Source organism: Monodon monoceros, unplaced genomic scaffold (assembly GCF_005190385.1).
Source record: "Monodon monoceros isolate NGI ecotype Baffin Bay Population unplaced genomic scaffold, NGI_Narwhal_1 Super_Scaffold_21, whole genome shotgun sequence".
Classification (NCBI taxonomy): Eukaryota; Metazoa; Chordata; class Mammalia; order Artiodactyla; family Monodontidae; genus Monodon; species Monodon monoceros.
In genome coordinates this window covers 111,547,479-111,561,007 of record NW_021703778.1, presented here as the reverse complement: position 1 = coordinate 111,561,007, position 13,529 = coordinate 111,547,479, and the positions used below count along the sequence as shown (strand labels likewise).

The window sequence follows — 13,529 nt, the reverse complement described above, 5'->3', positions numbered from 1 at the left end:
GCAAAGGAGCACTAAACTGAGACTTTCTCCTTTACATAATCAGAGAATTGACCTGAAAGTAAATAACTTTCTCACTAAAACAAAACAGAACAAAAATGTACACTAAGATACCATTTTTTAACATAACAGATTAGCAAAGGTCATAAAGTTTGTTAATATATTTGAGAGCATATGAGGGAAACAGGCACTCTCATGCACTGTTGGTACCATCTATGGAGAGCAATTTGGTAGTCAGTTTCAAAATTAGATGTGCACATGCCCTTTGACTTACATTTCTACTTTTGACTATCTGTCCTACAGATCTGCTTTCACAAATGCAGCATGACATGTGTTCAGTGTTATTCATTGTAGCATTGACTGTAATAGCAAAAGATTGGGAAAGCCTAAATATCCGTCAAGTAGAGCGCTAGTTAAATTATTGTACATCAAGAAAAGGGACTTATGTGAAGCCATGAAAAAAAAAATGAGAAGGCTCTTTACTTAATAATAAGGAGTATTTTTCAAGGTATTTTAAATGCAAAAAAGCAAGGTGCAGAACATTGTGTATCCGTGTTGTTTGTGCACATGTGTACATACATACATGTGTATATGTGCATACATACCTTTAAAAATTTAATTGTATATAGAGAACATTTTTGCAAGCATACTTAAATTGCTTTCTTGGAGTGGAACTGAGTAGCTAGAGATGAGAGATATGGAAGGAAAAATTTTGCTGTATCTTTTGAACTTTTAATTGTATGCATGTATTACTGAGTTAAAAAATAAATTTAAAATATAAATGATTGAGGAAATCTTGTAGTAATGGCATAAAAACTAACTTGTTATTCATACATTCAGCCATTAGTAACTGATATTGATAGTTGAGATGTGTTCAGTTCACACAGTGCAGAAATTTGCTTTTTATAGGTTTCCACTTTTTCACATATTTATATTTTGTTTTTTACAAGCAGGTGCATAACTGGTTTCTCTGAATGGATAAATACAAGCAGTGTTTAAATTTTGTTTTCTTTACAATATTTTGTTTTTTCTTTACAATATTTCTTTGATTTTCTACAATGAACACAAGTTGCTGGCTTCTTTGCATCACACAAATCCAGGGGATATCGTCCAGTGCAACAATCCTGATAGTAAATATATTTATAATCAGGAAAAAGACTTTGCACAGATTAATTTGTATTTTTTTTAATGCATTTGAAGTGTAGTTAAGTTCTACATTTTTGTATTTTTGTTCTGGGCTATGATAGGTACTAATAATTAGGAAGCCAATTTCAATGAGTAAATATGACACAATTAATCGTTTTATCAAAGTGACATTACTGTTTTAACTTATCCTCAAATCATTTCCAGTCTTGATTTTTGCCACTTGGTTTTTACTCTCTGCCCTCGGCGGCCCACACAGCCCTTACCATTTAGCACCTCGTAGCCTAACAAGAGATGCATAGTGTACAGCGATTGATTTCTTTGCTAATTAGTTCCTACTAATTAGGGACCCTCAAATACCTAAGAAAATCTACCAGTGTGACTTGAATAGTTCTAACTAATAATTCTGGGTCAAGCCATAGTTGATAACATGCAGAAGACTTCATTCCTCATGTTTTTGCAAAGTGAGAAATTTGAGTCTTTTTCCATAGTGAGGTTTTTAGTTTTGTTTAGTTAATTAATATTATGTGTCTTTTCATTGCTTCTAGGTAAATCTTACAAACCATTGTGGTTTCATGGGAGGACTACAAAGAAATAAAAGCACTGGATTGACCACACCATATTTTGCTACCTCTACAGTTGAAGTAATATTTCACGTATCAACAAGAATGCCTTCTGATTCTGATGACTCTTTGACCAAAAAAGTAAGTGCTAAGAAAAAAAGTGCTCAGAGTTAAAATCTTAGTAATACATAAAATATGTAAGCAAGTCATCTAATTGATCAAGAACTATTTCTGAGTACTCCTTTCTTCACCCAGTAGTGTCTTCAGAAACAGTATTGTTGCAGAGTAAACTCTGTTTTCCTTAATGATATGATTGAAAGTTATAGTCTTAACAAAGCATTTGCCTTCAAGAAAATGGGCATCTGACAAATTGAAAAACTTCCATAAATGTTCAGATTGGTGAAATTATAATTCAAGACCCCACACACGGAGAGATATAACGTTTATATTGATTGACGGAGAGGAAAAAAATTAAAATGTAAATTATTACAAATCACTTAAAATATAACGTGCTCTCTCATAAATTTTAACTAAAACTAATATAGCAGATAAAATAAGCATTAATTCATTAAAATAGACTTTACTGCCTTAGAATATTTATGGGAGATATAGTGGAATGGTTTTGATGGCCCATGTCTTTTAAAACCTACACCACCATTTTGCTGTAGCCGGCACCAGCATTCAAAAATCACTCTAGTGACACAGACATACCTCAGAATAAAGTTGTGTGTGTTCAATCCATGTTTAATTTTTTTAGGAAGAAACATTTTTTTAAAGTGAAACCTTGTCCAACATTTCTTTATCTTCTCTTCTTCTTCCTACTCCTCAATTTACTAAAAACTACTACTGAATGTAACCAACTTAATATCATAGATCATTTTACTTGGTACTCTGTTATCATGTTGCCTGATATCGAATCTCTTCATACTTCATTAATAGCCTATGAAAACAGTGTTATCCTTATACTCTTTTGAAAAGGAACTTCAGAATTCCTCTCAAATATTTTATAAGACTGATTCAGTACCCTTGATGCCTTTTGTTTACATTTTAGAATACTGTTGGAAATTGCCTACTAAATGAGTAATGGTTAGAACAACTAATATATGGATGCTGATTAGATTTGAATGTGTAGTAAAGATGGAGGTAATTGATGTGTAGGAAAGTAAGTATATTTAGTAACAGATTTGCTATAGAATATCTTGGCATGTAGTTTTTAGAAGTACAGAATGAGACATGAATACTGACAAGAAAATGGTGAAGAGTTGGATTGGAGTAAAACTTCGTTAAAACTTCAATTAAGCACTTTCTTCCATCACCTCATTTTAAATTTGTATGAAAATAAGCCATACTCAAATTAGAGGCAATTATGAGTATAGTACAAAAAGATAAATTATGTTAAACATTAGGACTTGGCAGTGATCTTCATTTTCATGGCTTCATGGATACAACTTTTAAACCCCGGAGCAAAAGGAAACCCTCTTTTCCTTTTCAAAAGAGTCTAAAATTAATAGTATTTTCAATTGCAAATATAAGAGCAGAACAAAGTATATCATTTTTTGTTGAAATTTTTTTTTAAAGAAACATATCAGGATATTTTTACTTCAGTATATTAAACCTGATGGTTAAAAGGTACTTGAAATTTTATTCCTGCAGCCTTTGTAGAAATATCTCAAATAAGTAAGGTTTCTTATTTCCTTCACAACAGTCACAAAGGTCTGTCCTTAATTATTTAAGAAGAGTCTGAAATGGATGTTTAACGATCCATTATCATAGCAAAATTAATTTTGGAGATAACACCATTTAAGAGTTGTTAAATGGTTGAGTTCTAATTAAAATTATACCCTTAAATGGTGAAATGTTTAAGTACTGGATTTATTAGAGAATGTTGAGGGATTAAACCTTGAACGCTAATAGTTTATTTCATCTATAAGTATAGAAAATTTTTTATTGTGGAAAAATATATATAAAACAAAATTTATCATTTTAACCATTTTTAAATGTACAGTTCTTTGGTATAAAGTACATTTACAGTGTTGTAGAACCATCACAAGTATCCATTTCCAGAACTTTTTCATTTTCACTTTGTTCAAAATATTTTTTATTTTCTCATGAGAATTCTTTGACCCATGTGGTACATAGAGCTGTGGTGTTCAATTTCCAAGTATTTTGGGCTTTACCAGCTATCTTTTTGTTATTGATTTCTAGTTTAATTCCATTATGGTCTGAGAGCAGACATCATATGATTTCTATTTTTTTTAATTTTTTAAGGTGTATTTTATGGCCCAGATGTAGTCTATATAGTGAATGTTCCATGTGAGTCTGGGAAGAATGTGTTATCTGCTATTGTTGAATGAAATAGTCTATGAATGTCAGTTATATTCAGTTGATTGATGGAGCTGTTGAGTTCAACTATATCCTTACCAATTTTCTACCTGCTTGGATCTCTTCTTTTCTGAGAGGGGTATTAAAGTCTCCAACTATAATAGTGGATTCTTTTATTTTCCTTGCAGTTCTATCAGTTTTTGCCTCACATATTTTGGCACTCTGTTGTTAGGCATATACACCTTAAGGATTGGTTATGTCTTCTTGGAATACTGACCTCTTAATCATTAGATTATGCCACTCTTTATCCCTGATAACTTTCCTTGCTCTGAAGTGTGCTCTTTCTAAAATTAGTATAGCTATTCCCACTTTCTTATTAGTGGTATCATGGTATATCTTTCTCCATCCCTTTACTTTTAATCTATATGTATCTTTGTATTTAAAGTTGGTTTCTTGTAAAGTTGGTTTCAAGCCTCACACAGTTGGGGCTTGTTTTTTTTGATCGGCTCTGACAATCTCTGTATATTTGAACCATTGACATTTAAAGTGATCATTAATATAATTGGATTATTTTACATTTTTTCTGCCATTTGTGGTTATAAATGAGCATTTTACGATTCCATTTTCTCTCCTTTCTTATCATATCATTTATATTTTTTTTCTTTTTAAATTTTTTTCCAGTTCTTGCCCTAGAGTTTGTACTATACATTTACAACTAATCTAAGTCCACTTTCAAATAATACTATACTGGTTCACTGCAAGTACCTTATAATAGCACAATATGCTATTATTAATAGCATATTAATAGCACAATTCTTCCCTCCTATCCCTTGTGTCATTGCTATCATTTATTTCACTTATACATAACCATGTGTATACATAAGCATACATTATCAAATACATTGTTGCCATTTATAATCTTGAACAAACTGTTATGTGTTAGATTAATTAAGAATAAGAAAAATAAAGTTTTATTTTGCCTTCAATGATTGATTCTCCGATGCTCTTCCTTTCTATATGTAGATCTGAATTTCTTTCCTATATTGTTTTCCTTCCCTCTGAAAGGCATTTCTTGTAAGGCGGGTCTACTGGCAGCAAATTCCCTCAATCTTTGTTTGTCTGAGAATATCTTTATTCTTCTTTACTTTTGAAGGATAATTTCACAGGGTACAGAATTCTAGATTAGCAGAGTTTTCTCTCAGCACTTAAATATTTCACTCCACTCTCTTCTTGCTTGCGTGATTTCTGAGGAGAAGTCAGATGTAATTCTTATCTTTGCTCCTCCATAGGTAAAATGTTTTTTCCCCCTCTGGCTTTTCTCAAGACTTTTTCATCTGTGATTTTCTGAAGTTTGCATGTGATATACCTGGATGTAGTTTGGGGGCCATTTATCCTGCTTAGGGTTCTCTGAGCTTCCTGGATCTGTTGCTAACATTAATTTGGGGCAATTCTCAATCTTTATTGCTTCAAATATTTCTTCTGTTTCTTTCTCTCTTTCTTCTCCTTCTATACATAAATGTTACACTTTTTGTGGTTGTCTCACAGTTCTTGGATATTCTGTTATGGGGTTTTTTTGGGTCTTTTTTCTCTTTGGTTTTCAGTTTTAGAAGTCTCTATTATTATATCCTCAAGCTCAGAGATTCTTTCCTCAGACATGTCCAGTCTACTAATGAGCCCATCAGAGGCTTTCTTCATTTCACTTACATATTTTTTTTAATCTCTAGCATTTCTTTTTGATTCTTTCTGAGAATGTCCATCTCTCTGCTTACATTATCCATCTGTTCATCCATCCATACTTTGACTACTTTTTCCATTAGTTTCCTTAGTATATTAATCATAGTTGTAATTCCAACATCCCTGCCATATCTGACTGTGGTTCTGATGCGTTTTCATTCTCTCATTCTTCACACTGAGTCTCTGGCAGTTTGTCAGCTACAGTTCAGGTTTTCCTACTCTGGCACTGGTTCCTACAGAGGTTTCTGCTCTGTTAAGTTGTTATTCTTCATATATGCCTGTCTGTCCAATTTTGGGGCAGCAGTTTTCCCTATGACCTCAATTCTCTGATCTAAGAAGAGTACTGTAGTTGATTTTTCAGTTGTTTAGCTTTTTACTTGTTGTTAGGACAGAGTGGTAACTTCTAATCTCTTTACATGCCAGGCTGGAAACTGGAAATCTCAGAACTTTATTCTCCCAAAAAAGAAACTCTGTATCCATTAACAATAACTCTCCATTAACCCCTCCACCCAGCCCCTAGTAACCTCTAATTTGCTTTCTTTCTCTTTTAATTTTCCAGTTCTAGATACCTCATATAATTTGGAATCATACAGTACTTGTCCTTTTGTGTCTTATTTCACTTAGCATAATGTTTTCAAGCTTCATTGATGTTAAAGCATGTCAGAATTTCATCCTTTTTATGGCTGAATAGTATCCCATGATACATATATACATTTTGTTTATCCATTTATCTATCAATAGACCCTGGGTTGTTTCCACTTTTTAGCTGTTGTGAATAATGCTGCAATGAACACTGTCCTGCAGGTATTTGTTTGAATCCGTCTTCAGTTCTTTTAGGTATAGACCTATGAGTTGAATTGCTGGGTAATATGGAAATTATATGTTTAGCTTTCTAAAGGAACGGTCAAACTGTTTTCCACAGTGACTGTGCCATTTGACATTTCTCCCAGCAATGCACAAGAGTTCCAGTTTTTCCACATCCTTGCCAACACTTGTTATTAGCTATCCTAATAGGCACAAAGTATTATGTTTTGTGGTTTTTGACTTGCACTTCCCTAATGACTAATGATGTGCATCTTTTCCTGTGCTTATTGGCCATTTGTATATCTTCTTTGGAGGAATGTCTATTCAGCTCTTTTACCCATTTTTTTAAATTAGATTGTTTGTAATTTTCTTGTTGTGTTGTTGGAGTTCTTTATATATTCTAGATGTTAATCTCTTATCAGATATATGACTAGCAAATATTTTTCTCCCATTTTGGGGGTTGTCTTTTCACTCTTGATAGTGTCCTTTGAGGCACAGAAGTTTTTATTTTGATGGAGCTCAATTTATCTATGTTTTCTTTTGTTGCTTCTGCTTCTGGTATCAGTTCAAGAAATCATTGCTAAATCCAATGTTGTGAATATTTTCCCGTATGTTTTCTTCTAAGAGTATTATAGTTTTAGCTTTTACATTTAGGTTTGGATCCATTTTTAGTTATTCTTTGTGTATAGTATGAGATAAAAGTCTGACTTCATTCTTTTGCACGTGGCTATCCATTTGTCCCACCACCATTTGTTTAAAAGACTACACATTCCTTTATTGAATGATCTTGGCATCCTTGTCAAAAATCAATTGGTCATCTATGCAAAGCTTTATTTCTGGACTCCCTGTTCTATTCCATTGGTCTGAATGTCCTTTTGCTTTAATTAAATGCTTTAATTACTGTAGCTTTGTAGTAAGTTTTGAAATTAAGTAATGTGAGTTCTACAACTTCATTCTTCTTTTACAAGATTGCTTTTACTATTCAGAGTCTCTTGAGATTCCATATGAAATTTAAGATGGGTTTTTCTGTTTCTATGAAAAACCGTGTTGAGATTTTGATAGGATTGCATTGAATCTTTGGATCACTTTGAGTAGTTTTGTCATTTTAATAATATTAAACCTTCCAATCCATGAACATGGGATATCTTTCCATTTATTTATGTAGTCTTTCATTTCTTTCAGCAATATTTTGTAGTTTCAACATATATGCCTTTCTCCTCCTTAGTTAAATTTATGCCTTAGAATTTTATTCTTTCTGATGCAATTATAAATGGAATTGTTTTTATAATTTCCTTTTTGAATTGTTCATTGTTAAAAATGCAGCTGATTTTTGTGTGTTAATTTTGTATTGTGCAACTTTGCTGAATTCATATATTAGTTCTAACAGGTTTTGTTGTGGAATCAGGGTTTTCTGTATATAATCATGATTTTTCAATGTCTCTGTGGAGAAACAAGAGCTTGCTTGGTCCACCATTTTGCTGACATAACACCCTAGAAGAAAATTTTGAGTTTTTTTCCCCCTTTAAGCTAATTAATTCTAAATGTAAAATTATCTAGCAATTTACCAAGTGGAATAGTACAAGTATTTTTTTCCAATTATTTAGTTTTTTGGGTTTTTTTCAAATTATTAGAGAAAGACTGCAGGCAATTACATGGCGTAGTATTCCAATTGTTTAGTATCGAGATGCCAGAAATAATGTAACTTTTAAAAATGCAAGCATATGTTAATAATTTTTTTAAATTTTATAATGCAAGCATGCTATTATATTAGTTGTCAAAGTAACTATGCCTGTTTTATTGAAGAAAATTACCCTGGCTAGATAGGCTTTTTTTTACTTAAATAGAGCAATTTAAAGGGTTTATTTGTTGTAGTGAGAAAATTTCAAAACATAACTTCTTTCACATGTATAATACCTACCAGATAAAAACAAAACCTGTCAAAATTGTAAACAATATGTAATAAAGTGGTATCGTTTTGGAAGGTATAGTTCTCTTATATTCTCAAGTAGTAATTTAAGTAACTTTAAGTAAAATCTACTCTTATCAAGGTTGGGGCTAAATTGAAGCAATATTTCACTTAATTCAGTAGAAAGGAAAAATTTACCCAGTCTCATAATTCAGTATAAATTATTCTAAACCTTCTTTTCATAGAAATTTTTTTAAAAGTAACATTTATTTCTCTACATACTGAGTTTTCCTTTTCCCTATTCTCTGTGATTCTTGCCCTTACTGCTCTTCAGAGTCCTAGTATGTAAGATTTTTCTAAGTAACAGTCTTATATTTTAGCTCTATTACAGTATCAATTTCTTTTCAATAAAAGGTTAAATCCTTAAACTTAATCATAGAAACCAGTTGTCTTATACCAGTTTTCCTTAATAAAAAAATCACTTTCTGTATTGGTATTTTTTCTCCTGAATTTAATAAATTCCACATTAGTGGTAATAAGTTGAGGCCTAGAACATGTGTCCTGTTACAAATGAACAATTGGATATCATTAGGTTGTCCCCCTTTGCTTTGTACATATATCTTTAGGTGTGTTAATCCATTCAGTAGACACATTAATGAGCACTGGTTGAAGTGTAATATTGAAGGAAGTAAGGCTTGTTGACCTCAGCGTGGAGTTTAATACCTCTAATTAAATTAGATAGTCAACAGTCAGTTTAAAGAAATAGCCGTGCCTCTGGCAAGGTAGAATTATGTATGACTCTGGTTCTTTGTTTTAAACTTGATAGGAGAAAATCATTTATATCTGTTTTATAGAAACTAATTTTAGTTTTCACTTTGTGTTTAAAATATGTGGTGATTTTGTAAATTATTTTTAAGCATTTTATTTTCTCAGAATGAGAGGTAAATATCTTTGAACCTCTTTAAGTGTTAGCATTTTATTTCTTGTGAAGAAAGGCTCTTTCAAGGATCAAAATGGTAGCGACAGAATTTTTACAACATAGACTATACTTTTTTTTAACAAATTAACCAAACTTTCAGTCTAACAAAGTAGTCTCTCTTAGAAATACTACGCCACCATATTAAAAATCCTGATATAACTCCAGTCCAAGCCATCTGTTCTATAAATTCTCTCTACCTGAGGAAGATTGACAGAAAATGGTTAAAAATAATTTCCACTTAACTGAGTTTATTCACCCCTAAAAATCAAAAGTGCTGCAAGCATTGGTATAAAGTGTTCACAGGAGCTTGTCTCATTTCCTCTGTCTCCTTGTTGTAGCCACTTGCTGATACTCTGCTTCATAGGTAGCTGAATCATCCTTTTAGGAGTTTGATGAAGATCAAGTTGAGATAATTGTAACCTACTTTTAGTTGGACTCTCTAGCCTATCTTTCATTTCCTGGACCCCCCAAAAGAGGGGAAAGAAGCACTTTAAGTCAGTTCCCTCTGAAATATTGTTAGTGTACTGGACAGCAGTTCGTTTTTTGTTTTGAAATTTGGTTACAATAGTTTTGCAAATAAATGAGCTCTATCGAACTGCTTAGTCTGATTATAACTTTAAATCCATTTTTCTTTATTTTATCTGGAAATACAGTTAAAGTATACTTCACTTTCCGAAGAACTATATGCTAATATAGTCTGGAAAAGGAATTGAAAAACAAACTTAAGGAATAATAAGAAAAATTTTTTCATTGTTTTAGTAGAAGTGTAGTTAATGTAATAGTTAATAAATGCTATGGAATTACACACATGGTTGTAGTCCTAAATCTAGCCACATTACATAAAATAATTCTGTTTTAATATAATAGACTCTACCTTTAACCCCGATTTCTATAAATATACTCCTGATGACAAGAAATGAAGATAAAGAAACAAGGAAGTATAAATGGTTCAGAGCAGATTTATCTCAGCACTGTGAATGGTTTAATTTGGATGGTATAGCAGTGGCTTCTCATTGCATATAGAATAAAATTCTAATTCCTTACTGTGGCCTTCAGTGCCCTACAGGATTTGGCCACTTGCCTGCCTACCTCCCTGATCTCATCTTCTGTCACTTTCCTTTTCACTTACCACAATCTGGCCTCACTGGCTGTCATTCTGACCTGCCATCATGTCAAGCTCATTCCCATCTCAGGGGCTGTGCACTTACCTTTTTTTTCCATTTGAAATGCTCTTTCGTCACATTATCAGGTTTTTTCATCCTCATTGTTCTATTCTCAGACTCACATGACAGTTCCTCAGAGAGACCTTTCCAGACCATCCTAGCTAAAGAAGCCCTCTCTATCCAGTAACACTATCACACTACCCTATTTTATATTTGTATAGCACGTATCACCATCAAAGTGGCATATTTAAATAAAGCCGTAATTGCAGATAATTGTATTTTTGTGCTGTGCACTATGTAATGATAGAAAACAATTTGCTAAGTAAGTACTGTGACATTATCTTTTTAATAGCATATTTATTGAGTGCCCGCTCTGCTAAAGTATTCTGTACTAGATGCTGTGCCTATTGCTTCAAGAAGCTTTTCCCAATTACTAAGAATGAATGATCCAGACAGCAAGTGAACTGTGAAAATATATGAGAGTATGTTTTTGCATATGATTGAGGAGTATATGATAGTTTATGTTTTGCTACATGAGTGTCTGGAAGGTGAGGGGCAAAGAATGAGGGCTTGGGGCAGTGAGTATCAACTCAGTTTCAATTTCTACATGTATACCACTATCTCGTGAAGTAACTGCCCTAACCTAACTAACTTCTATGCATTCTTCAAGTGCCATTATAGATCAGTTGTCTTTGTTATTTGCATTCAGAGAGGTATATTTAGAGCATTATCTCTACTGTTAATTATTCATTAATTGCTTAGTTTATTTTACTCTCTCTCCACTGGACTTAAAGCTGTGTGAGAGAAGAAAATGTGTCTGTTTTTCCTCACTGTTGTATCTTTAATAGCTAGTGCAGTGCATTTAGTCAGCTCTCAATATTTGCTGTTTGAAAGAGGTAGATAGGAAGGAGAGAGGGAAGGAGGAGAGAAGGCCTTTTAAGAACTCGTGAACTAGTCCAGCTGTGTAGGATGACTAGCATCTGATCTAGAGCAACAGTAGAGGAAATAGGAAGGAAAGTACAAAAAGAACATAATACTTTTTTTTTTAATGAAGAGCTTGTTAGAGATACTATAAGGAAATCAGAAATTGAAGACTTTCAGGTTTTGACTCTGAGTAATTATAATTAAGTTATTAGGTGTTTTTAACAGAAATGAGGACGTCAAGGGGGTAAGTTGATTTTGTAAAACAGATGATATAGTTATATTACATGAATTCTAGTCTCTAACTCCAAATGAATGATATTTCACTGAGGAAATCTAGAATTGACTCTGGAATCTCTACTGATAATTATGGAAAATGAGAACACTGCCATAGATAGGCAAACATCTGATTTTCATAAAAGGACATGGAACAGGCCACCAACCACAAAAATTACTAACATTCATGAGCTCCATGTCAATGCCTGGCAAAATAGGATTATTAAACAGATGGTTTGTGAGCACTTAGGTAATGAAGTAGTGATCACTAGGAGCTACCATGAGTTCACCATAACAAATCACATCAAAGTAACTTAATTTGTTTTAATAGGATTACTACATCAGGGAAGGCCATAGACAGTATAAAGCATTTAACTAAGTCGTTTGTTGTGGACAAGTTGAAGAAATGCGGTCTTAATAATAGTTCAATAAGTATGTTAGTGACTGGTTCTGTAATTATATCTAGAGAAATTAATTATATAATGAGAGGCAATAGAGGGAGGTGGTTAAAGTATGGTTTCTGAAGCTAGCCTGCTTGGGTTTCAATCTTGGCTCTGCCACTTATTAGTTACGTGACCTTAGGCAAGTTACAAAGGTTCAGTTCCTCACCTGTAAAAATAAGGTCAATAATAATTATTCTTATCTTGTAGCATTGTTTTGAAAATTAAATAAATTATCACAAAGCACTCAGAAATAGTAAGTATTTAACAAATGTTGGATATTCATTTAACCAGGAAGGACATCTGTAATGACTTACTTGTAAGGCTCTTACCCAAACCTGTCCCATTTGACATTTTTATCCAAAATCTAAATAAAGACACAAGAATTTGAATTTAAGGATAACCCAAATCTGGAAAAGGGAGAGCCAACATACTGAATAGAAGAATCATGCTAACAAAAGGCCTTGATAGGCTTTAAGATAATCGGAACCTGGTAAGTTAAAGTTTATTAAGAATACATAGAAATCCTCTCTAGTTCTAGTAGTCAGTTGTACCCGCTTAAAAGAACTTCGTAAGAAAAAGTCTTAAGGGTTTGAATTGACTACAGCTTCCATTTGAGCCAGTGTTGTAAAAATGCAGAAAATAACTGAGTGAACAGAGCAAAGGAAGTAGTCCCACTGTGGGCTGGTTGTATTATAGAATATATTGATATTATATTCTATTTCATATACCACAATTTAATAGAAACATCAATAAACTGAGGTAATAATCCAGGATAATGAATAAATTTGTAAAGTATAAAAAGAGGAACACTTTTAACCTAGAAAAGTTGAGTTATATATTAGACGAATCTTCAAATATTTGAAAAGATAATATATGAAATATAGCTTGGGTTTATTTGGTGTTAGTCTTATTTTGGAAGAACTAGCTTAGGGAAGGCAGATTTTGGCTTACTGTAAAGTAGGGTCTAACGATTGTAGCTCTTTAAAATGAACGGGCTAATTTGTGAATCTGTAAGTTCCTAACCCTAGAAATATTCAAGCAGAGGCAGGATTACTTGTCAGGGATATTGCACTGGGAGTTCCTGTATTGTGTGGGAAATTAGAGCTTTAATGTCTCTTCCAGTGCTAATATTCTATAATGTACTGAGGACTTCAATTTTATATGTGTTGAATTTCATTTAACTATTTTATCTTCATAAATTGATAATGATAATCTGCAGCTTATGTTATATACCTCGAATTCCAAAATGACTTCAACAGCAGTCACAGTGAATTTGGA

The 13,529-nt window shown here is 32.6% G+C and overlaps 1 protein-coding gene across 10 annotated transcripts in view; it reads left to right on the top strand.

Moving 5' to 3' along the window:
- Nucleotides 1-13,529, top strand: part of RALGAPA1 (Ral GTPase activating protein catalytic alpha subunit 1) — a 228,295-nt gene that overhangs the window by 183,577 nt on the left and 31,189 nt on the right. For all 10 annotated transcript variants that reach the window (XM_029237182.1, XM_029237176.1, XM_029237181.1 and 7 more), the window contains one exon: nucleotides 1,689-1,844. In XM_029237182.1, the coding sequence (XP_029093015.1) occupies nucleotides 1,689-1,844 (156 nt within the window). The remainder of the gene's footprint in view (nucleotides 1-1,688; nucleotides 1,845-13,529) is intronic.